This window comes from Phyllobates terribilis, unplaced genomic scaffold (genome assembly GCF_046119375.1).
Source record: "Phyllobates terribilis strain yellow unplaced genomic scaffold, ASM4611937v1 Scaffold_1__5_contigs__length_1240528914, whole genome shotgun sequence".
In the NCBI taxonomy this organism is placed as follows: domain Eukaryota; kingdom Metazoa; phylum Chordata; class Amphibia; order Anura; family Dendrobatidae; genus Phyllobates; species Phyllobates terribilis.
This window is the reverse complement of record NW_027362761.1, coordinates 42,303,472-42,325,524: the sequence shown is the minus strand read 5'-3', so window position 1 is coordinate 42,325,524 and position 22,053 is coordinate 42,303,472. Positions and strand designations below refer to the sequence as shown.

Sequence of the window (22,053 nt, the reverse complement as noted above, 5' to 3'; positions counted from 1 at the left end):
ACCTCATCAGGAGCATGCCCAGGCGTTGTAGGGAGGTCATACAGGCACGTGGAGGCCACACACAATACTAAGCCTCATTTTGACTTGTTTTAAGGACATTACATCAAAGTTGGATCAGCCTGTAGTGTGTTTTTCCACTTTAATTTTGAGGGTGACTCCAAATCCAGGCCTCCATTGGTTAATACATTTGATTTCCATTGATGATTTTTGTGTGATTTTGTTGTCAGCACATTCAACTTTGTACAGAACAAAGTATTCAATGAGAATATTTCATTCATTCAGATCTAGGATGTGTTATTTGAGTGTTCCTTTTATTTTTTGAGCAGTGATTTTGGGCACATAGCCTAAAATCCAAAATGACAGCCTACTGAAAAGTATGTCCAGTAAATGCACTTAATACTTCGTCTGGGCTCCTTTTGCATCAATGTGGTGTGGCATGGAGGCGATCAGCCTGTGGCACTGCTGAAGTGTTATGGAAGCCCAGGTTGCTTTGATAGCAGCCTTCAGCTCATCTGCATTGTTGGGTCTGGTGTCTCTCATCTTCCTTTAGACAATACCCCATATGGGGTTAAGGTCAGGCGAGTTTGCTGGCCAATCAAGCACAGTGATACTTAGGTTGATTGACATTGCCCGCTTGCCCAGTTCTTGCATTACCGAAACTGAATCCATGGCCTTGCATTTTCAAACACTTACACTGCAGCAGCACAGTGAGCACTTACGTTGTCAGTGTGAGTGTGCTCTCATCACAGAAGTGTAGCAGGCATCTGATGCAGACAGGAGAGGGATGACAACACGTCCACACTGACACTGAGTGTGCGAGCTTGCTGTGCTCCTGCAATGTCAGTGCGCACGTGCAGGAACAGAAGTTCAATACATGCAGCACTCATTCTGGGCAATAGTGTGTGGCCAATCAACATATGGGGATTGTGCAACATGGTGATAGCCACGCCAAACCTATACTGATGCTCCCTCATTTACATAATAAAACGCTTTTTTATGAAAAACTAAGCAACTGAAAACTACACTACAGAATGGATGTTTCTAGGAGCGAAGTCCCTATGTGGCTGACCCGCACCATACCCAGCAGGTGGCGGCTGTTACATAGCCGGCTATGTCTACAACAGCTGCTAGTAAATGTAATAAATCTATCCATCACCGATAATGATATTAAAATGACTAAGTCACCGGGGCAGGCGTGCAGCAGCAATTGTCGCACCCTTTCCCTCCCGCCACATAATCACGTGGTGTACGGACGCTCCCCATGGTGGCCACATTGGCCCTCCTATGAAGTCCGGCCCATCATCAAACGGCCATTTCGCTGCATACACAATACAGTAGTGTAAGCGATCAAGTGGTCGCAGGTCCAAGTCCCCTGATGGGAATACAAAATAAATTAAAACAAGACAAAGTTGACGTTTTTTTTACAATTTCACTGCACTTGGAATTTTCTCCTGTTTTTCAGTACATTATATAGTAAAACGGACGTTGTCGTGCAAAAGTACAACGTATCCAACAAAAACCAAGTTGTCATGGCTTTATTGGGGCAAAAATAGGAAGTTGCCAGGTCATGATGGGGGAAACGCACAGCAGCACAAAAACACGGACGTTTGGGGCATTTTTGGAACAATTCTAAATAATAAAGACCGAGTGTAAAGCAGACAGCATAAAGACACAGCATGCTTTACGGCTGCCGTCATTGCAGGCCAGAAAATGGATATGTGGTGGTGATTTGTGCCCAGTAACCTCCATACAGGCGGCACACGTCTGTCAGCCCGCCACCATAAGCAGCGAGGTCAGAGAGCAGCCCTGAGGCCTGTACGTGACGGCGCGCTGTGATAACGACGCCGCGCCGCCGGAACTACGCACAACGCGCCAATCACAATCCAGCTCTGAAGACTACAACTCCCACAAACCAGCGCGTCGTGCCCGGAAGCTGGAGGTTACCGGCAGCATGGCGGTGTGGGGAGCTCTTGGCAGGTAAGTAAAGGACATGTGAGTGTAGGGCAGCAGCTCTATGGAGCGTTACTGTTCCCCCGCAGGCGCTGACTTCAGGAGGGCGTCCTGTCACGGATGTGTGTGAGACCATCTGTAGCACTAGAAGCTTTCTCTGCTGTGTGACGGTGAATGCCTGCTAGGACTATGACTTCTAATGATATTGATAGTTCTCTTAGAAGCCTTATTAAAGGGAACCTGTCACTTGAGAAATTGCTATTAACCCCTTAAGGACCCTGGGATTTTCCATTTTTGCGTTTTCGTTTTTGCTCCCCTTGTTCCCAGAGCCATAGCGTTTTTATTTTTCGGTCAATATGGCTATGTGAGGGCTTATTTTTTGTGGGACGAGTTGTACTTTTCAACGCCATTATTGGTTTTACCATATCATGTACGGGAAAACGGGAAAAAAATTCCAAGTGCCGTGAAATTGCAAAAAAAGTGCAATACCACAGATGGAGTGTGTTTGGTTTTTTTTTTTTTGTTTGTTTGTTTGTTTTGTTTGAAACCACGTTCACTGGATGCTAAAACTGGCCTGCCATTATTATTATTTTCCAGGTCATTACGAGTTCGTAGACACCAAACATGTATAGGTTCTTTTTTATTTAAGTGGTGAAAAAATTCCAAAGTTTGCTTAAAAAACAAACAAAAAAAAAAAAAAAAACCCCAAATCTTCCGAAATCAGTAACGTCTCCATTTTTCGGGGGCTGGATGAGGGCTTATTTTTTGTGCGCTGGGCTTAAGTTTTTATGGATACCATTTTGGGGTACATCCGATGTTTTGATTGGCTGTTATTGCATTTTATTGCAATGTTGCGGCGACCAAAGAACGTAATTCTGGCGTTTGGATTTTTTTTCTCGTTACGCCGTTTACCGATCGGATTAATTCTTTTTTTATATTGATAGATCGGGCAATTCTGAATGCGGCGATACCAAATATGTGTATGTGTTTTTTTTTTTTTTGTTTGTTTTTTTATTTTGAATGGGGCGAAAGGGGGGTGATTTAAACTTTTTTTAATTTTTTTTTAATATTTGTAAAAACCTTTTTTTTTTTTTTTTTTTTTTTTTTTTTTTTGCTTGCTTCTATAGTCTCCATAGGAGACTAGAAGCAGCACTTGTCTGATCGCCTCTTCTACATACAGATGATCAGCAGATCACCTGTATGTAGAAGAAATGGTCCTGTGCTATGAACGTCGACCACTAGGTGGCGCTCATAGCGTTCAGCTCATGACAACCTTAGGGGTCTGCTGCAGACCCTGGGTTCTCATGCCCACCCATCAGTGATCCGCTATCACTTGAAGGGGTCACCGAAGGGCGGGTTAAGTGACACGCTCATTTAACATGTTAACAGCCGTGGGTGGATCGCGATTCCACCCGCGGCTGTTGCGGGCACATGTCAGCTGTAATAATAAGCTGACATGTGCCCGGTTCAGTGAGGGCTCAGCGCCGGAGCCTTCACTGAACCGGGGGTTACAGCCTTGTGCGTACAAACACGGCACAGGCTGTAAAGGGGTTAATCTGCAGATTAACCCCATATCTGCAGGTTAATAGCGTTCTGACAGTTTTTTCACAAGACCTGTTCCCTTTAAAATGAATAAATATATAAGTAAAGCGATTTGAAAAGCATATAAATCTATGAAAATGACACGTAAGCAGTGTATGCTCAAAAATACAAAGTTTATTGGAATATATACAAACATAACAAATATTTCAAGGGACACTTGGTGAAAGCCGTTAGCGAAACGTGCGTTGTCGGGTGTACTTCCCACTGGGTTATGTACTTATCTGTGTATGCAGTTACCAATGTATAAACACGTTTTAGACACAGGCACACGTCACTTTACCAATGGCATATATTTACTTGGGTAGGTTACATTCTAGATCCTGATTTACGGAGTCATTTACATAATTCTTACTTGACCTACACTTTCTTATATATCAGCTATTTTAATATATGTTATATGATGGTCAATCTTAAATTATATAATCGTGCAGCTATAGATGTGTACCTTATCCCTCCACCATCAGTTTTTTAACCTATAATTTTTGTGTTGATGTTTCCCTTGAAATATATTTGTTATGTTTGTATATATGCCAATAAACTTTGTATTTTTGAACATATACTGGTTACATGTCATTTTCATAGGTTCACTTTAAAGCGCACTTATGTGGATGTATATAGGGGAAGTGGGGGGTGCTGATCATGGAGCATTTACATATACAGTACTATGCAAAAAAAAAAAACAACTAGCGGTCGAAAAAAATAATGCTGCAAATTAAAAATACTTAAAAATAGTTCATTCTATTTTTAAATCAATTAAAAAAATGCAAAGTGAATGAACAAACTAAAAATCTAAATCGGATCAATATTTGGTGCAATCTCCATTTGTCTTCACAACACCAATTCTTTTTGATACACTTCATAGTTTTTGATGGAACTCAGGAGGCAATTTGTTACAAACATCTTGGAGAACTAACCACAGATCTTTTGTGGATGTAGGCTTCTACAAATCATTCTGCGTCTTCATGTAATCCCAGACGGGCTCCATGTTGAGATCACAGCTCTGTGGCGCTGAGAAATACAGGCAGATAGTTAACCGTCATATAATACCAACAGGGAGCCGTCTGGCTCCAAATTTATTCTGCAGCAGGACAACGACTCCAAACATACCTGGTTGCAATCCTGCTTTCTATATGATTTTCTCTGAAATGCAACATAAATCTGATGACTGGTTCACTTTAAGAAGCATCTCCAGTGTAAAGAAGAACAACCAAGAGTCTTATTGGAAGTGATGATATGGTCCCTACAGAGCCCCGATCTCAACATCCTCAAGTCTGGGATTACATGAAGAGAAAGAAGGATTTGTGTAAGCCTACATCTACAGAAGATCTGTGGTTAGTTTTCCCAGATGTTTAGAATAGCCTCTCTGCTGAGTTCCTTCAGTAACTGTGTACAAATACAGTACAGACCAAAAGTTTGGACACACCTTCTCATTTAAAGATGTTTTTTTTTTTTATAATAATTATTGATGGGTACATTATATTTTTATTTTTGGTGGATTATTTTATTTTTTTAAAATATGTTTACAATTTTTTTTTTTTCTATTTATTTTTGCACTTTCTGACAGTTTTTACACTTTTTTTACTCTGTCCCACTCTGGGACTTTCACTTTTTTTTTCTCTGATAGCCTGCATGGCACAGGAATGCAGCACCATCCCTGTGCCATGCAGGCTGTCAGCGCTGGACAGGGAGAAGATAGTTTGGAGATGCACTGCGCATGTCCAAACAATCTTCCTCTTGTCTGGTGACCCAGATGTTGTCATGACGACATCAGGTCGTCATGGCAACATCTTGGAAGCCACGGCAGACAGCGCTGGAGGCCGGAAGAGGAGGTGAGTATCTGCGATCATCTCCCCTTGCCACCGCAATGCTGCGATCGACTTCGATCGCAGCATCGCGGGGGTTAATGTGCTGGGAGCGGTGCGTGACCACTCCCTGCACATTGTCACAGCTGACACCCGGCGGCGATCGCGCCCGCACAGCCTGTGTGTGTGCGCGCGCGATCGCGATAACGTACTAATACGGGTCTGGCTCTTAAGTCCCAGGGCACAGACGCGTATTAGTACGTCTAATGTTGTTAAGGGGTTAATGACTATGAAAATTGTACATTCACACTGAAGGCATCAAAACTATGAATTAACACATGGGGAATTAACAAAAAAGTGTGAACAACTGAAAATATGTCTTATATTCGAAGTTCTTCAAAGTAGCCACTTTTTGCTTTGATGACTGCTTTGCACACTCTTGGCATTCTCTTGATGAGCTTCACTCAAAATCACTCTTTTTTTTGTTAAGTATATAATTCCACATGTGTTAATTCATAGTTTTGATGTCTTCAGTGTGAATGTACAATTTTCATAGTCATGAAAATACAGAAAAATCTTTACATGAGAAGGTGTCCAAACTTTTGGTCTGTGCTGTATACTTAGAGGAATTGATGCTGTCTTGAAGATAAAGCGCCGTCACACCTAATATTGATTTCGTTTAGATTTCTATTTTGTTTATTCATTTTCTATTTTGTGTGTTAAGAATATACTATTAATACTTATATTTTTGAAAGCATGTGAACTTCGCAGCATTTTTTCCACACCTGCTTAAAACTTCTGCATATATATTTATTGGGTTTGCTGTTATTGTAGAGGCTGTGGATGTGTTTGAGGATGAGCTGTGCTCCTGCAGGCTGGGGTTGTATATCGGAGTGAGCTGTCATTCTGGAGGCTACGGCCGTATATTGGGGAGAGATGTGATTGTGGAGGCTGCAGACATGTATTGGGATGAACTGTGTTTCTGTAGGCTGCAGACGTACTTGCCGGTGTGAATTCTTCTTTTAATATCTATTTTTTTTTTTTTAAGGTTCATTATTCAGAAGCCATCAGTACCTGCTTTCGGTGCACAGCATAGGACATATGCAAGTGTGTTCCGGAGCTTCAATCATACGGAGATCCCTTCCCCAGGCTGCCGCATCCTTTCCCGGACTTTACCTCCTAACTGGAGCTTGCTGCCTGTCCGTACCAAGAAGAGGGGCATGGAATACCAACCTAAGTTCCTGAAGCGCCAGAGAACTCATGGATGGCTAAAGCGCATAAGCACGAGAGGTGGCATCGAAGTGATCCTTCGCCGGATGTTGAAAGGAAGGAAATCCTTGACCGTCTGATTATCCAGTGGTCACGGTTGTGACTTTCCTCCCCACTCTAAATTTCGTTTTGTGTGCTTTCTTTCTGTGAATAGATTTTACTTTTACTAGTCCCAGTCCTGGTTTGTACCGGCTGTGTAGAATGGAAACAGTAAAACTGTATTAGTCATGGTCACTTTGTGAGCGGCTTCTTTGCCTTTCAACTGAAGTTTTGTCAGATTCCTAGAATTAGTAGGATTTTATCATTGACTTAGTAAGAAGGATACTTGCGGGCACGTCAAGACATTGCAGTCAGACTGTTTCTGCCTCCATCACACAATCACACCAGAATAACACACCTTTGCCGCAGTTATCAAAAACAAAGTTAAAAAAAAAGTTGGAACGGTAGGGAACTTTTGATTCAAGCATATTCGAAATTAGTTTAGATTATGGCATTAAATAGATAGGGATTTAGGATGAGGATTACGTTGTATTTCGGACCACCCCTTTAACACATAGTAAACAGTTGACAAATTAACACTGTGCATACTATTACTTTACAATATCTGGTGTCATCTAGGGCTGTTGCAGGACTGCTAGATCTGTATAAATTCACAAGGTTGCTCAACAGTTTTTTTTTTTTTTTTTTGTATGTGTTTAGCTTCGGACTAGCACACACTTAACTCTGCTATATCTGTACACTCTGATTTTATTATATTATCTGTGGCCTTGCATAAGACTGAAGCACAAATTCAACTCTACATAAAACAGATATTGTAAAATCCAAGTGTTCTGATCTAGCAGTCGTGCAACAGCCCTAGATGACACCACAGATATTGTAAAGTAATAGTGTGCACAGAGAGTGTCAAGTTTGTCAGCCGTTTACTATGTGTTAAAGGGGTGGTCCGAAATACAACGTAATCCTCATCCTAAATCCCTATCTATTTAATGCCATACTCTAAACTACTTTCTAATATGCTTGAATCAAAAGTTCCCTACCGTTCCAACTATTTTTTTTTTTTTTACTTCGTTTTTGATAACGCCTTGTTTGAGAATCCCAGTGCATGCTGGGTTAGACCTTTTTGGCAGCCATATACATTAGATAAGTTGTCCAAACACCTATTTTAGTGTGATCGGATCACCATCTACCCGATTCTCCCCTGACAAAGTACGTCGGAAGGACAGAAGGATCTGGCTTGTTGAATTTTAATTACCAGTCCTATTGTTCTCTACAAGATAAGCCAGAGCACTGTCTCTCTGGTAACATAGGAGTGCTTGACTGAGTTGGTGGGGAAGGCGGTAGAAATAGCTGTCGATTATTCAGCCAACAGCTATCTTATGTGTATAGCCAGCTTTATATAATCTGAGGGTGTTAAAGGAACAGTGTAGGAAACCTATGTAGTTAGTGGGAATTGCACATACAAAGGATGTGAAGTCATGCCCCCAATTGTCGGTGATTTCACTTGTACACAAAAAAGGTCTAAATGTCATTGGTGTTTGGTGTCACTTTTTCTCATATGTTTAAAAAAAAAAAATCATTGAGGTAACAAAAAGCTGCCTGATTTTCCACCCCTTCCCCCGCGGACACACAGACTTTCATTGGTGAGTTTGATCTGTGAAACGGATCAAAATCAGACACCTCTCCTTGCTTGGTCTGCAAAAAATACAGGCATCTGAAAAAACCCATATTCTAAGTACAAGTTCTATCCAGGGCTGTGGAGTCAGTATAAAATGGACCAACTCTGATTCCTAAAATACATAATAAATTGGGTACAGTAGTTCAATGCAGGATGTGCTGTAAATGTTTTCATAGGAATTTGGGAAAGTTATGAAATGTCCTATAAATGTCTGTTCTGTTCCTGATCTCCGCTATTAGGTGAGATGAATCTGTGCTGCACTTTATGTACACGCTCAGCAGTGAGGCCGTGAGATGAATCTGTGCTGCACTTTATGTACATGCTCAGTAGTGAGGCAGTGAGATGAATCTGTGCTGCACTTTATGTACACGCTCAGTAGTGAGGCAGTGAGATGAATCTGTGCTGCACTTTATGTACACGCTCAGCAGTGAGATGAATCTGTGCTGCACTTTATGTACACGCTCAGTAGTGAGGCAGTGAGATGAATCTGTGCTGCACTTCATGTACACGCTCAGCAGTGAGATGAATCTGTGCTGCACTTTATGTACACGCTCAGTAGTGAGGCAGTGAGATGAATCTGTGCTGCACTTTATGTACACGCTCAGCAGTGAGATGAATCTGCTGCACTTTATGTACATGCTCAGTAGTGAGATGAATCTGTGCTGCACTTTATGTACACGCTCAGTAGTGAGGCAGTGAGATGAATCTGTGCTGCACTTCATGTACATGCTCAGTAGTGAGGCAGTGAGATGAATCTGTGCTGCACTTTATGTACATGCTCAGTAGTGAGATGAATCTGTGCTGCACTTCATGTACATGCTCAGTAGTGAGGCAGTGAGATGAATCTGTGCTGCACTTCATGTACACGCTCAGTAGTGAGGCAGTGAGATGAATCTGTGCTGCACTTTATGTACATGCTCAGTAGTGAGGCAGTGAGATGAATCTGTGCTGCACTTTATGTACATGCTCAGTAGTGAGGCAGTGAGATGAATCTGTGCTGCACTTCATGTACACGCTCAGTAGTGAGGCAGTGAGATGAATCTGTGCTGCACTTTATGTACATGCTCAGTAGTGAGGCAGTGAGATGAATCTGTGCTGCACTTTATGTACATGCTCAGTAGTGAGGCAGTGAGATGAATCTGTGCTGCACTTTATGTACATGCTCAGTAGTGAGGCAGTGAGATGAATCTGTGCTGCACTTTATGTACACGCTCAGTAGTGAGGCAGTGAGATGAATCTGTGCTGCACTTTATGTACACGCTCAGTAGTGAGGCAGTGAGATGAATCTGTGCTGCACTTTATGTACATGCTCAGTAGTGAGGCAGTGAGATGAATCTGTGCTGCACTTTATGTACACGCTCAGTAGTGAGGCAGTGAGATGAATCTGTGCTGCACTTTATGTACACGCTCAGTAGTGAGGCAGTGCTGTGGAGTCAGGGAAATTGAGGAGTCAGAGGTTTGGCTTACAGACTCCACAGCCTTGGTTCTATCTGTGAAAACACAGAACTTGTACATAAAACTGAGGCCTTATTTTCTGCTTTCATTACCTGATTAGTACATCTGCCTAATAATAATAATCCTACTATAGTCATTAATGGCATATCCACAATATATTATACATGTCTAATGGGTGTGTGTCTCGCCTTTTTAGGATAGTCCAATATCTGTAGAAAGAGGGTCTATTCTACCAAGTGGTGGCTGTCCAGACTGTTCTAATAACTCCAAGAAGAAAGACATGCTGGGCCACCTACAGCCAACTTCTTGGCTTTGATGTGTTAATCTGCAACATCCTCACCTGGCAAAAAGTCAATCAGGCGACCCCAGTTTTACTGATATATGGGAGTTCAATAGGTGGGATCCCACCCATTACACATTTATGACTACCCATTTAAGCAAGTAGTCAATCTAGGACAATCTTGTGGCAGCTCCCACAACTTTGAGCTGATCTTTTAGGTCTGAAAACACCACAATTCTATGGTAATATGGAGTACATACAGCCAGAGTATGCCTGGAAAATGTGATACTGGCAATTAAGTTTTTATTTTGCTGTTTATGTCAACACATAAGGCCATGTTCAGTATTTGGGGAGTTTTTTTTTACCTCAGTATTTGTAAGTCCAAACCCAAAGTGGGAAAATCTGAGGAAAAGTATAATAGAAACACGTCACCACTTCTGGTTTTGGCTTGCATATACTACTGTGACATACTGACTCAATGTGTGAACTTGGCTCAAGAGTTAAAGTTGGCTATTTGAATGGTGTAGCTGACTTTGTCCACGCCTGCATACAGCTAGTAAAGGAATTCCTTTACACACATTACCGTTCTAAAGGTTTGGGGTCACCCAGGCAATTTTGTGTTTTCCATGAAAACTCATACTTTTATTTATCAAATGAGTTGCAAAATGATTAGAAAATATAGTCCAGACATTGACAAGGTTAGAAATAATGATTTTTATTTTGAAAGAATAATTTTCTCCTTCAAACTTTGCTTTTGTCAAAGAATGCTCCCTTTACAGCAATTACAGCATTGCAGACCTTTGGCATTCTAGCTGTTAATTTGCTGAGGTAATCTTGAGAAATTTCCCCCCATGCTTCCTGAAGCCCCTCCCACAAGTTGGATTGGCTTGATGGGCACTTTTTGCGTACCATACGGTCAAGCTGCTCCCACAACAGCTCAATGGGGTTGAGATCTGGTGACTGCGCTGGCCACTCCATTACAGATAGAATACCAGCTGCCTGCTTCTTCCCTAAATAGTTCATGCATAATTTGGAGGTGTGATTTGGGACATTGTCCTATTGTAGGATGAAATTGGCTCCAATCAAGTGCTGTCCACTGGGTATGGCATGGTGTTGCAAAATGGAGTGATGGCCTTCCTTATTCAAAATCTCATTTATCTTGTACAAATCTCCCACTTCACCAGTACCAAAACAACCCCAGACCATCACATTACCTCCACCATGCTTGACAGATGGCGTCAGGCACTCTTCCAGCATCTGTTCAGTTGTTCTGTGTCTCACAAATGTTCTTCTGTGTGATCCAAACACCTCAAACTTTGATTTGTCTGTCCATAAAACTTTTTTCCAATCTTCCTCTGTTCTTTTGCCCATATTAATCTTTTCCTTTTATTAGCCAGTCTTGGATATGTTTTTTTCTTTGACCCTTTGCCCTGAAGGCCAGCATCCTGGAGTCGCCTCTTCACTGTAGACTTTAATACCTGCGTTTTGGGTGTACTATTTAATGAAGCTGCAAGTTGAGGAGCTGTGAGGCGTCGATTTCTCAAACTAGAGACTCTAATGTACTTGTTGTGCAGCAGGGCCTCCCACTTCTTTCTACTCTGGTTAGAGCCTGTTTATGCTCTCCTCTGAAGGGAGTAGTACACACCGATGTAGGAAATCTTCAGTTTCTTGACAATTTCTCACATGGAATAGCCTTCATTTCTAAGAACAAGAATAGACTGTCGAGTTTCACATGAAATTTCTCTTTTTTTCTGGCCATTTTGACAGTTTCATAGAACAAACAAATGTAATGCTCAAGATTCTCAACTAGCTCAAAGGAAGGTCAATTTTATAGCTTCTCAAATCAGCCAAACCTTCAGCTGGGCTAACATACACTGCTCAAAAAAAAATAAAGGGAATACTTAAACAGCACAATGTAACAAAGTCAATAACACTTCTGTGAAATCTACCTGCCCAGTTATGAAGCAACACTGATTGTGAATCAATTTCTCCTGCTGTTGTGCAAATGGAACAGACAACTGGTAGAAATGATAGGCAGTTAGAAAGATACACCCTATAAAGGAGTGGTTCTGCAGGTGGTGACCACAGACCATTTCTCTGTTCTCATCCTTTTTGGCTGTTGTTCTGGTCACTTCTTCATTTTGCCATTGCTCTCACCCCTAGAGGTACAGTAGAATGAGGCGGTGTCTACAGTACAACCCACAGAAGTTGCTCAGGTAGCACAGTTCATCCAGGATGGCACATCAGTGAGAGCTGTGGCAAGAAGGGTAGCTGTGTCTGTCAGCACAGTGTCCAGAGCATGGAGCAGATACCAGGAGATGTGGAGGGAGCCATAGGAGGGCAACAACCCAGCAGCAGGACCGTTACCTCCTCCTTTGTGCAAGGAGGAGCACTGCCAGAGCCCTGCAAAATGACCTCGAGTAGGCCACAAATGTGCATGTGTCTGCACAAACTGTTAGAAACTGACTCCATGAGGGTGGTATGAGGGCCCGACGTCCACAGATGGCGGTTGTGCTCACAGCCCAACACCGTGCAGGACGCTTAGCATTTGCCACAGAACACCAGGATGGGCAAAGTCGCCACTGGCGCCCTGTGCTCTTCACAGATGAAAGCAGGTTCACACTGAGCACATGTGACTGAGTCTAGAGAGGCCGTGGAGAGCGATCTGCTGCCTGCAACATCCTTCAGAATGACTGGTTTTTCAGTGGGTCAGTAATGGTGTGGGGTGGCATTTCTTTGGAGGGCTGCACAGCCCTCCATGTGCTTGCCAGAGCTAGCCTGACTGCCATTAGGTACCAAGATGAGATCCTCAGACCCCTTGTGAGACCATATGCTGGTGCGGTTGGCCCTGGGTTCCTCCTAATGCAGGACAATGCCAGACCTCATGTGGCTGGAGTGTGTCAGCAGTTCCTGCAATATGAAGGCATTGAAGCTATGGACTGGCCCGCCCGTTCCCCAGACCTGAATCCAATTAAGCACATCTGGGACATGATGTCTCGCTCCATCCACCAACGTCACGTTGCACCACAGACTGTCCAGGAGTTGGCAGATGCTTTAGTCCAGGTCTGGGAGGAGATCCCACAGGAGACCATCCGCAACCTCATCAGGAGCATGCCCAGGCGTTGTAGGGGGGGGGTCATACAGGCACGTGGAGGCCACACACAATACTGAGCCTCATTTTGACTTGTTTTAAGGACATTACATCAAAGTTGGATCAGCCTGTAGTGTGTTTATCCACTTTAATTTTGGGAGTGACTCCAAATCCAGGCCTCCATTGGTTAATAAATTTGATTTCCATTGATGATTTTTGTGTGATTTTGTTGTCAGCACATTCAACTTTGTACAGAGCAAAGTATTCAATGAGAATATTTCATTCATTCAGATCTAGGATGTGTTATTTGAGTGTTCTCTTTATTTTTTTTGAGCAGTGTACTTGTGCAAGGGTTTTCTAGGGTTTTCTAAACATCCATTAGCCTTCTTACACAGTTAGCAAACACAATGTACCATTAAAACACTGGAGTGGAGGTTGTTGGAAATGGACCTCTATACACCTATGTAGATATTGCAATAAAAACAAGACGTTTGCAGCTAGAATAGTCATTTACCACATTAACAATGTATAGAGTGTATTTCTGATTCATTTAATGTTAGCTTCATTGAAAATAAATGTGATTTTTCTTTCAAAAATAATTAAATTTCTAAATGACCCCAAACTTTTGAACGGTAATTTATACACTCTTCAATGTACAGAAGTAGCAGTGTTTCATAGGGATGCTAGTCGTGCTTAGGGGTTAATAATATTGGGTTCTTTGCAACTGGAACACATCCATGTCTCTGGTTTCAGCTCTGCAGCACTGGCTCCCGTTCAATCTCCAGTGCCCTGTTATGTATCCATAATGGACAGAGATATTCCACTGCTGATTCATTGGTTTATGGACCTTCTGTTATAGTAACAGCAGGCATGCTTCTTTTATTATTGATCCTGCTCTGTTCCCTTGGGTGTGATATTAAGCTTTTAAGAAATATGCGGCAGTAAGGAAAGACCTTTCATTATCTACTGGTGTTCTTGACCAGTATTGATAGTGGAGTCAGACAAAACGAAGAGATCCCGCAAGAGAAAAGACCAATTAGACATGCATAGGTATGCAGATACTTTCCAATGGAGGTCTCTGTCTTTTATTATTATTATTATTATAGCGCCATTTATTCCATGGCGCTTTACATGTGAAAAAGGGGTATAATACAAGAACAATGACAATAATCTTGAACACAATGTGACAGCGACTGGTACAGGAGGAGCGAGGACCCTGCCCACGAGGGCTCACAATGTACAAGGGATGGGTGAGGATACAGTAGGTGAGGGTAGAGCTGGTTGTGCAGCGGTATTGTGGAGCGGTGGTTACTGCAGGTTGTAGGCTTCTCGGAAGAGGTGGGTCTTCAGGTTCCTTTTGAAGGTTTTCACGGTAGGCAAGAGTCTGATACGTTGGGGTAGAGAGTTCCAGAGTAGGGGGGAAGCACGGGAGAAATCTTGTATGCGATTGTGGGAGGAGGAGATAAGGGAGTAGAGAAGGAGATCTTGTGAGGATCGGAGGTTGCGTGCAGGTATGTAACGGGAGACTAGGTCAGAGATATATGGAGGAGACAGGTTGTGAATGGCTTTGTATGTCATGGTTAGGGTTTTGAACCAGAGTCTCTGGGTAATGGGGAGCCAGTGAAGAGATTGACAGAGAGGAGAGGCCGGGGAATAGCGGGGGGACAGGTTGATTAGTCGAGCAGCAGAGTTTATGATAGATTGGAGGGGTGCGAGAATGTTAGAGTGGAGGCCACAGAGCAGGAGGTTGCAGTAGTCGAGGCAGGAAATGATGAGGGTGTGCACTAGTGTTTTTGCAGATTCATGGTTGAGGAATGTGCGGATCCGGGAGATATTTTTGAGTTGGAGTCGGCAGGAAGTGGAAAGGGCTTGGATATGTGTTTTGAAGGAGAGATCAGAGTCCAGGGTTACCCCAAGGCAGTGAGCTTGAGGGACTGGGGAGAGTGGGCAGCCATTGACTTTGATAGGTAGGTCAGTTGGGGGGGTTGAATGAGATGGCGGAAAGATGATGAATTCTGTTTTGTCCATGTTAAGTTTTAGAAATCTGGCAGAGAAGAAGGATGAAATAGCAGACAGACATTGTGGGATTTTGGTTAGTAAGGAGGTGATATCGGGTCCAGAGAGGTAGATCTGTGTGTCATCAGCATAGAGGTGATAATGAAAGCCGTAAGGCTCAATGAGCTGTCCCAGGCCGAAGGTGTAGATGGAGAAGAGCAGCGGTCCTAGAACTGAACCTTGGGGGACACCGACAGATAGGGGGCGAGATGAAGAGGTGGTGTGTGAGTGGGAGACACTGAATGTCCGGTCTGTTAGGTATGAGGAGATCCAGGATAGGGCCAAGTCTGTGATGCCGATAGATGAGAGAGTTTGTAGTAAGAGGGAATGGTCCACTGTGTCAAAGGCAGATGACAGGTCTAGGAGGAGGAGGACAGAGTAGTGTTGCTTAGATTTGGCGGTTAGTAGGTCGTTGGTGACTTTAGTCAGTGCAGTTTCAGTAGAATGGTTCGGTCGGAAACCAGATTGTAGGCGGTCAAAGAGGGAGCAGGAGGAGAGGTGGGAGGACAGTTCAGAATGGACATGTTGTTCCAGTAGTTTTGAGGCATAGGGGAGAAGTGATATGGGGCGATAGCTAGACACAAAGGATGGGTCAAGGGAGGGCTTTTTGAGGATGGGTGTGATTGAGGCATGTTTGAAGCATGAGGGGGAAGACACCAGTTGTTAGTGACTGGTTGAAGAGGTGGGCTAGGGCTGGGATGAAGATAGTGGTAAGGTTTGGGATGAGGTGGGATGGGATTGGGTCAAGTTTACAGGTGGTGAGGTGTGATTTGGAGAGTAAAGAGGAAAGTTGATCTTCAGAAATGGTGGAGAAGTTGGTTTTGGAGGAAGAGGGTTGAGTAGGTGTGGGGAGGGACTGTGGGGGCTTTAGGGAAAAGCCTTGTCTGATGGTGTCAGTCTTCTGCTTGAAGAATGAGGCAAAGTCTTCGGCTGAAATAAGAGGAGAGGGAGGAGGCACTGGGGGACGGAGGAGAGAATTGAAGGTGTTGAATAGTTGTTTGGGGTTGTGAGACGGATGATATGAGAGATGTGAAGTATGTTTGTTTTGCTGCAGTGAGTGTGGACTTGAAGGTAGTGAGGGACTGTTTGAATGCGATGAAGTGCTCATGGGAGTGGGACATTTTCCATCTACGCTCAGCAGCCCTGGAGGCCCGTCGCAGTTCTTTATTTAGGCTGGTGTGCCAGGGTTGTCTGTTGATTGTGCGAGCCTTGGTATGTGTGAGGGGGGCGACCGAATCAATAGCTGCAGTGGTTGTGGTGTTGTATAAAGTGGCAGCAACATCTGCATCATGTAAGGAACTAATGTCTGTAAGAGGGAGGAGGGATTCAGAGAGTGAGTGTAGGTCAAGGTGTTTGAGATTTCTGCGAGGGTATGCAAGTTTGTGGAGTGGGGATTGTTGCCCCGGGGAGGAGAGAGAAGAGAATGTGAGTAGGTTGTGGTCAGAAAGAGGGAGAGGTGAGTTAGAGAGGTTAGATAGGGAACAGAGGCGGGTGAAGATGAGGTCCAGTGTGTGGCAGTCTTTGTGGGTGGGTGTGGAAGACCACTGAGTAAGACCAAAGGAGGAAGTGAGGGATAGAAGCTTAGAGGCAGCTGAGAGGGAAGTGTCAATGGGGATGTTGAAGTCACCCATGAGGATAGTGGGGATGTCAACGGAGAGGAAATGAAGTAGCCAAGTGGTGAAGTGGTCAAAGAAAGTGGTGGTTGATCCTGGGGGGCGGTAAATGACAGCAAGTTGGAGGTCGGAGGGGGAGTAGATGCGCACGCAGTGCACTTCAAAAGAGGGGAGAGTAATTGAGGGCGGCAGTGGGATATGGGTGAAGGAGCAGTTTTCTGAGAGGAGGAAACCTATTCCTCCACCATGCTTGCCGGTGGGGCGGGGGGTATGGGAGAGGTGGAATCCGCCATACGAAAGTGCAGCAGGAGAGGCTGTGTCGGAGTGGATGAGCCAGGTTTCAGTGATGCCGAGGAAGGAAAGCTTGTTAGTGATGAAGAGATCGTGAATGTAGGAAAGTTTGTTGCAGACGGAGCGAGCGTTCCATAGAGCTCCTATTAGTGGGACTGGGGAAGCGGGGGCTGGGCGGATGGGTATAAGGTTAGAAGGGTTACGAGAGTTTGGGATAGATCGTGGGTAGGAGATGGAAGTGAGTGTAGGGATGTGGTGAGGAGGACCGGGATGTGAAGAGATGTCGCCGGCAGTAAGGAGGAGCAGAGAAAGCGTTAGTAGGTGGGAGCAGGAGAGGGCATGAGGTGGCTGTCTGTGTTTGGAGACAAAGGATTGTATGTTGAGGAATAGCTCTGAGGAGGAGGTGAGATGGGTGGGGAGAATGGAGGGAGAGATGAAGAGTTCCTTACTAGGTGTAGGGATTAGGGGTGGTTGTAAGAAGTGAAGGATTAAGGGGGTGAGAGTGAAAACAAAGACAAACATTGTTTACTGTGACTTAGTATCCAGTTACCTTCAGGTTCAATTCAGGATTAATTCAAATTTCAGACACTTCAGCTAATGGACACTTAAGGTGATGGACACAGACTAAAGTCTAACAGACTCCTGGCCCACAATATATTTGTAGCAGAATGCATTCAGCTGTGAACCAGAGGGGAGTGGTCTGTGCTCATCTTGATCAGCTGATTAGATTGAACCAGATGCTGGATACTCAAAGACTGAGTAAACCAGGTCATAAATGAAAGTGGGGGGTAGCTGGCGTAGCTTGGGTGACTTACCATTAGAAAGTAGGAACAGAACGGTATAGAGAAGACGGCATGGAAGTCAGCATGGGAAAGTTGGGTGACGTACATTTGTCGGGTTTTAGCTGCTTCTCTCAGCTCGGTTCTGCCACTGCAGGGGCTTTAAGGCTTCCCAGACGTAGTCTCCAAGCCACGTGCCTTCAAAAGGCTACTCGTATCCTAGATCCAGCCTCTGCCTTCCAGGCTTCCCCAGGCTTCACCAGGCCTCACCAGGCCTCTCTCTTCCTGCCTCTCCAGGCTAATGGTGTCCCACACACAGGGATCAGGCCTCACGCTTTTTATACCTTGTATACTAAGGCCACGGCCCCACTATTAGTATTTGGTCAGTATTCGGTCAGTATTTTTTCTCAGGAGTGGGAGCCAAAACCAGGTGAGGAACAATCAGAGAAAAGGTATAATAGAAACAAGTCACCAATTCTGCATTTATCACCCACTCCTGGTTTTGGTTCCCAGTCCTGAGAAAAAATACTGACCGAATGTTGACCAAATACTGATAGTGGGGCCATGGCCTAATGATGACACGCTGGAGCCACAGTCCAATAAAAAAAAAAGTTGATTTATTAAAGTGTTAGACAAAATGCTCACATTTCAATTTTCAGATTAACATTGAACTTTTTATACTTAACACACTAGTACTCATATAACACCCAAATTAGCATTAGGAATAGGGTGTCATTATAGTGAGTACTTGTGGAAATACCTCAGGACTCTCATGTTGAGTGAGATATTGGGGAGGGGGCAATCACAGTTGCATGTGACTTTTAATCTGCTTGTAAGAGGCTACTACTTTGGGGACCTCTGACTGACTAAACATTGCAATTTATTGCTGAACTAAGTTTGCTAATTCTTGTACTGGTAGTGGTTCTGGTCCTGTAGATGAGGTAATCCTTCATTTTTTTTAGACTTGACAATAAATCCTTATAGGTTGTGTGCTGTCTGCTGCAAACAAGAACAATGAATGAGGCCATATACAGATGCATCTCATAAAGTTAGAATATCCTCAAAAAGTTCATTTATTTCAGTTCTTCAATACAAAAAGTGAAACTCATATTATATAGAGTCATTACAAACCGAGTGAGCTATTTCAAGTGTTTATTTCTGTTAATGTTGATGATTATGGATTACAGCCAATGAAAACACAAAAGTCATTATCTCAGTAAACTAAAATAATTAACAAAAAAACACCTGCAAAGGCTTCCTAAGCTTTTAAAAATGCCCCTTAGTCTGTTTCAGTAGGTTCCACAGTCATGGGGAAGACTGCTGACTTGACAGATGTCCAGAAGGCAGTCATTGACACACTCCAGAAGGTCCCAGAGTTCCAATTTTCATTTGGAAATCAAGGTCGCAGAGTCTGGAGGAAGAGTGGAGAGGCACATAATCCAAGCTGCTTGAGATCTAGTGTGACGTTTCCACAATCAGTGATGGTTTGGGGAGCCATGTCATCTGCTGGTGAAAGTCCACTGTGTTTTATCTAGACCAAAGTCAGCGCAGCCGTCTACCAGGAAATTTTAGAGCACTCCATGCTTCCCTCTGCCGACAAGCTTTTTGGAGATGGAAATGTCATTCTCCAGCAGGACTTGGCACCTGTCCACACTGCCAAAAGTACCAATACCTGGTTTAGAAACAACAGTATCACTGTGCTTGATTAGCCAGCAAACTCGCCTGATCTTAACCCCATTGAGAAGATGAGAGACACCAGACCAGACCCAACAATGCAGACGAGCTGAAGGCAGCTATCAAAGCAACCTGGGCTTCCATAACACCTCAGCAGTGCCACAGGCTGATCGCCTCCATGCCACGCAGCATTGATGCAGTAATTGGAGCCCCGACCAAGTATTGAGTACATTTACTGAACATACATTTCAGTAGGCCAACATTTCGGATTTTAAAAGCATTTTTCAACCTCTTGTTATAAAGTATTCTAATTTACTGAGATAATGACTTTTATGTTTTCATTGGCTGTAAGCCATAATCATCAACATTAACAGAAATAAACACTTGAAATAGATCACTCTGTTTGTAATGACGCTATATATGAGTTTCACTTTTTGTATTGAAGAACTGAAATAAATTAACTTTTTGATGATATTCTAATTTAATGAGAAGCATTTGTATCTTTGGCTCTATTAAACCAGAGCTGTCAATCAAAGGTGGGGGGAGTGGAGCTAGAGGGAAAACCAGCAAATGGAAAGGTGCACTTAAATATTTGGCCATGCCATGATGAACTGAGTGCCTGTACTTGGTTTGAATAGTCATTCTGTGCTGACATAGTCCTTTCAAGTAAGGAGATGATGGGAGTTGTTGTTACGAGCAATCATCACACTGCAGGCTATTACAAGAATCACAGTACTGATGAGATGCAGACTGTAGCGCTATTAAACATTTAAAGAGTAACTTAGCCTTTGGAAGATATTTTATATGTTTTAGGCCCTTTAATTCTGAGCAGGGGGTCCAGGTTGAGACCCGCACCAATCACTCAAAAGACCCCTTAGATGTGTGCAGCTCAGGAGAAAAGTAGCACACAGAAAACCTATGACTTTCTACTATATCTGTGCTCCACTGTGAGTGCGCACATACCCAACTGAGCTGCGCACTTCTAAGAGGTCTGTTGAGTGATTGATGGGGTCTCAGGACCCGGATCACCACTGATCTCAGAATTAAAGGCCCTAAAACATTCAAAAAAATCTCCCTAAAGTTTAACAACTCTTTAAGGTGTATTTACACTGGCCGATCAGGAACCAATTATCAGCCTATCTAAAAAGTCTGGCAGTCATCCATTGCACAAGCAAAACATAAGTTTGTCGGCTGAAATAATTTTTAAGCTTGCGTAATTTATCATCTTTCTTCGCAGATCAATCTGTGTAAACAGGACATGTGTTGCCAAGAACAATGCTATTCTACTTGCACAGAACGATCATGTTACTACCAATCATTCTGTGCACATCAAAGTGTCTAAGCAGGCCAATTGACTTCACATAGCCAGTTGTTTAAATGTCCCCTTAGATCAAGGTACTCTACAGGTGACAACTTCTCTGATTAGAGTCGTTCTCATCCCTTCCTTCTTCATCTGGTCCTGATGCTAGAGTGACTTTTCTCAGCCACAACTCACCTCTGCAAACTTCTCTCTTCTCCGGTCTTCTGCAGCACAATGTCCTCTGAATAAAAATATCCACCCATACTGTGCCCTAAATAAGCCATATGTTGTGCCGTTGAATAAATAATTGCTCCTCACTGTGCTCCCTGCACAAAAATTACCCCAACACTGTCCATCTTATTAAACATGTCCTTCACACCTGCTTCCCTTATATACTATGACCAGCTGTAACGTTGATTAGTGTGGACCCACGGGCCGGGCTTACACTAGAGGGGCGTGACTAAGTGTCTATCCGGTATTCACTAGAGCCTCTGATGGAGAGGATAGGCTGGGCCGCTGATAGACTCGAGGTACCGCTCCAGGGAAGTCCCCAGGACTGCAGCAGCTGACCCACGGGTCAGAGCAGGTATACGAAGTACAGGAGGGGGCTGTACCACATGGTGCCTCTCATTTACTTGGACCAGTAATGCAGGTAATAAACAATTGCCCCTTTTGCATGGGTTAGAGACTGTGACTATGTTGTGGACACCACTTTCCAGGCACTATCACCTAGATTCACATATGAGGTGCACGTGTACATTCCATTGGAAATCATTCAGCATTATACATATGTAGCACCCTGAGGATTCGGCTGCTACAGGGGTATTGCACCTCAACCCAGAGGTGTGATATTCCACTCCCGGGTAAGGATGGAGTGTGGATCTGAGCTCGGTAGGCTGCATGCACTACATACATCCCATTTCCGAGGAGCAGGCCGACGGTACTCCCACTTAGAAATGTGCAGGTACGACCGAGTCTGTTCCTGGCTGGAGTGGGAGGGGGGTGGTACATCCCAAGTAGTGTAGGGGCAGATAGGGGGAGCAGCCTGGGTAAAGATAGGAGCTCATTGGGTGCTGGTCACCTGAGCTCACACATAGAGGGTGTATATAAGGTGGGTACCAACTAAGATCAGGGTCAGATGCAGAGAGTCAGTCAGTTGCAGAGAACAAGTCAGGAGCAGAGGAGAGAAGGAAGACCCAGAGTGAGAGAGGAGAAAA

General features: G+C 43.8%; 1 protein-coding gene across 1 annotated transcript; it reads left to right on the top strand.

Annotated features, from left to right (window-relative positions):
- Positions 1–1,877: 1,877 nt before the first annotated feature.
- MRPL34 (mitochondrial ribosomal protein L34) lies at positions 1,878–6,857 on the top strand. The gene is made up of 2 exons (XM_073651671.1): positions 1,878–1,977; positions 6,403–6,857. Exons 1-2 carry the CDS (start codon positions 1,952–1,954, stop codon positions 6,701–6,703), a joined length of 327 nt encoding a protein of 108 aa, XP_073507772.1. The 5' UTR covers positions 1,878–1,951; the 3' UTR covers positions 6,704–6,857.
- The last annotated feature ends 15,196 nt before the right edge of the window (positions 6,858–22,053 follow it).

Bases quoted from the DNA above. Each gene is read 5' to 3' on its own strand.
- MRPL34 (XM_073651671.1), top strand. From the start codon at position 1,952: ATGGCGGTGTGGGGAGCTCTTGGCAG. The intron at 1,978-6,402 runs GTAAGTAAAGGA...TTTTTTTTTAAG, and splicing joins GTGTGGGGAGCTCTTGGCAG to GTTCATTATTCAGAAGCCAT.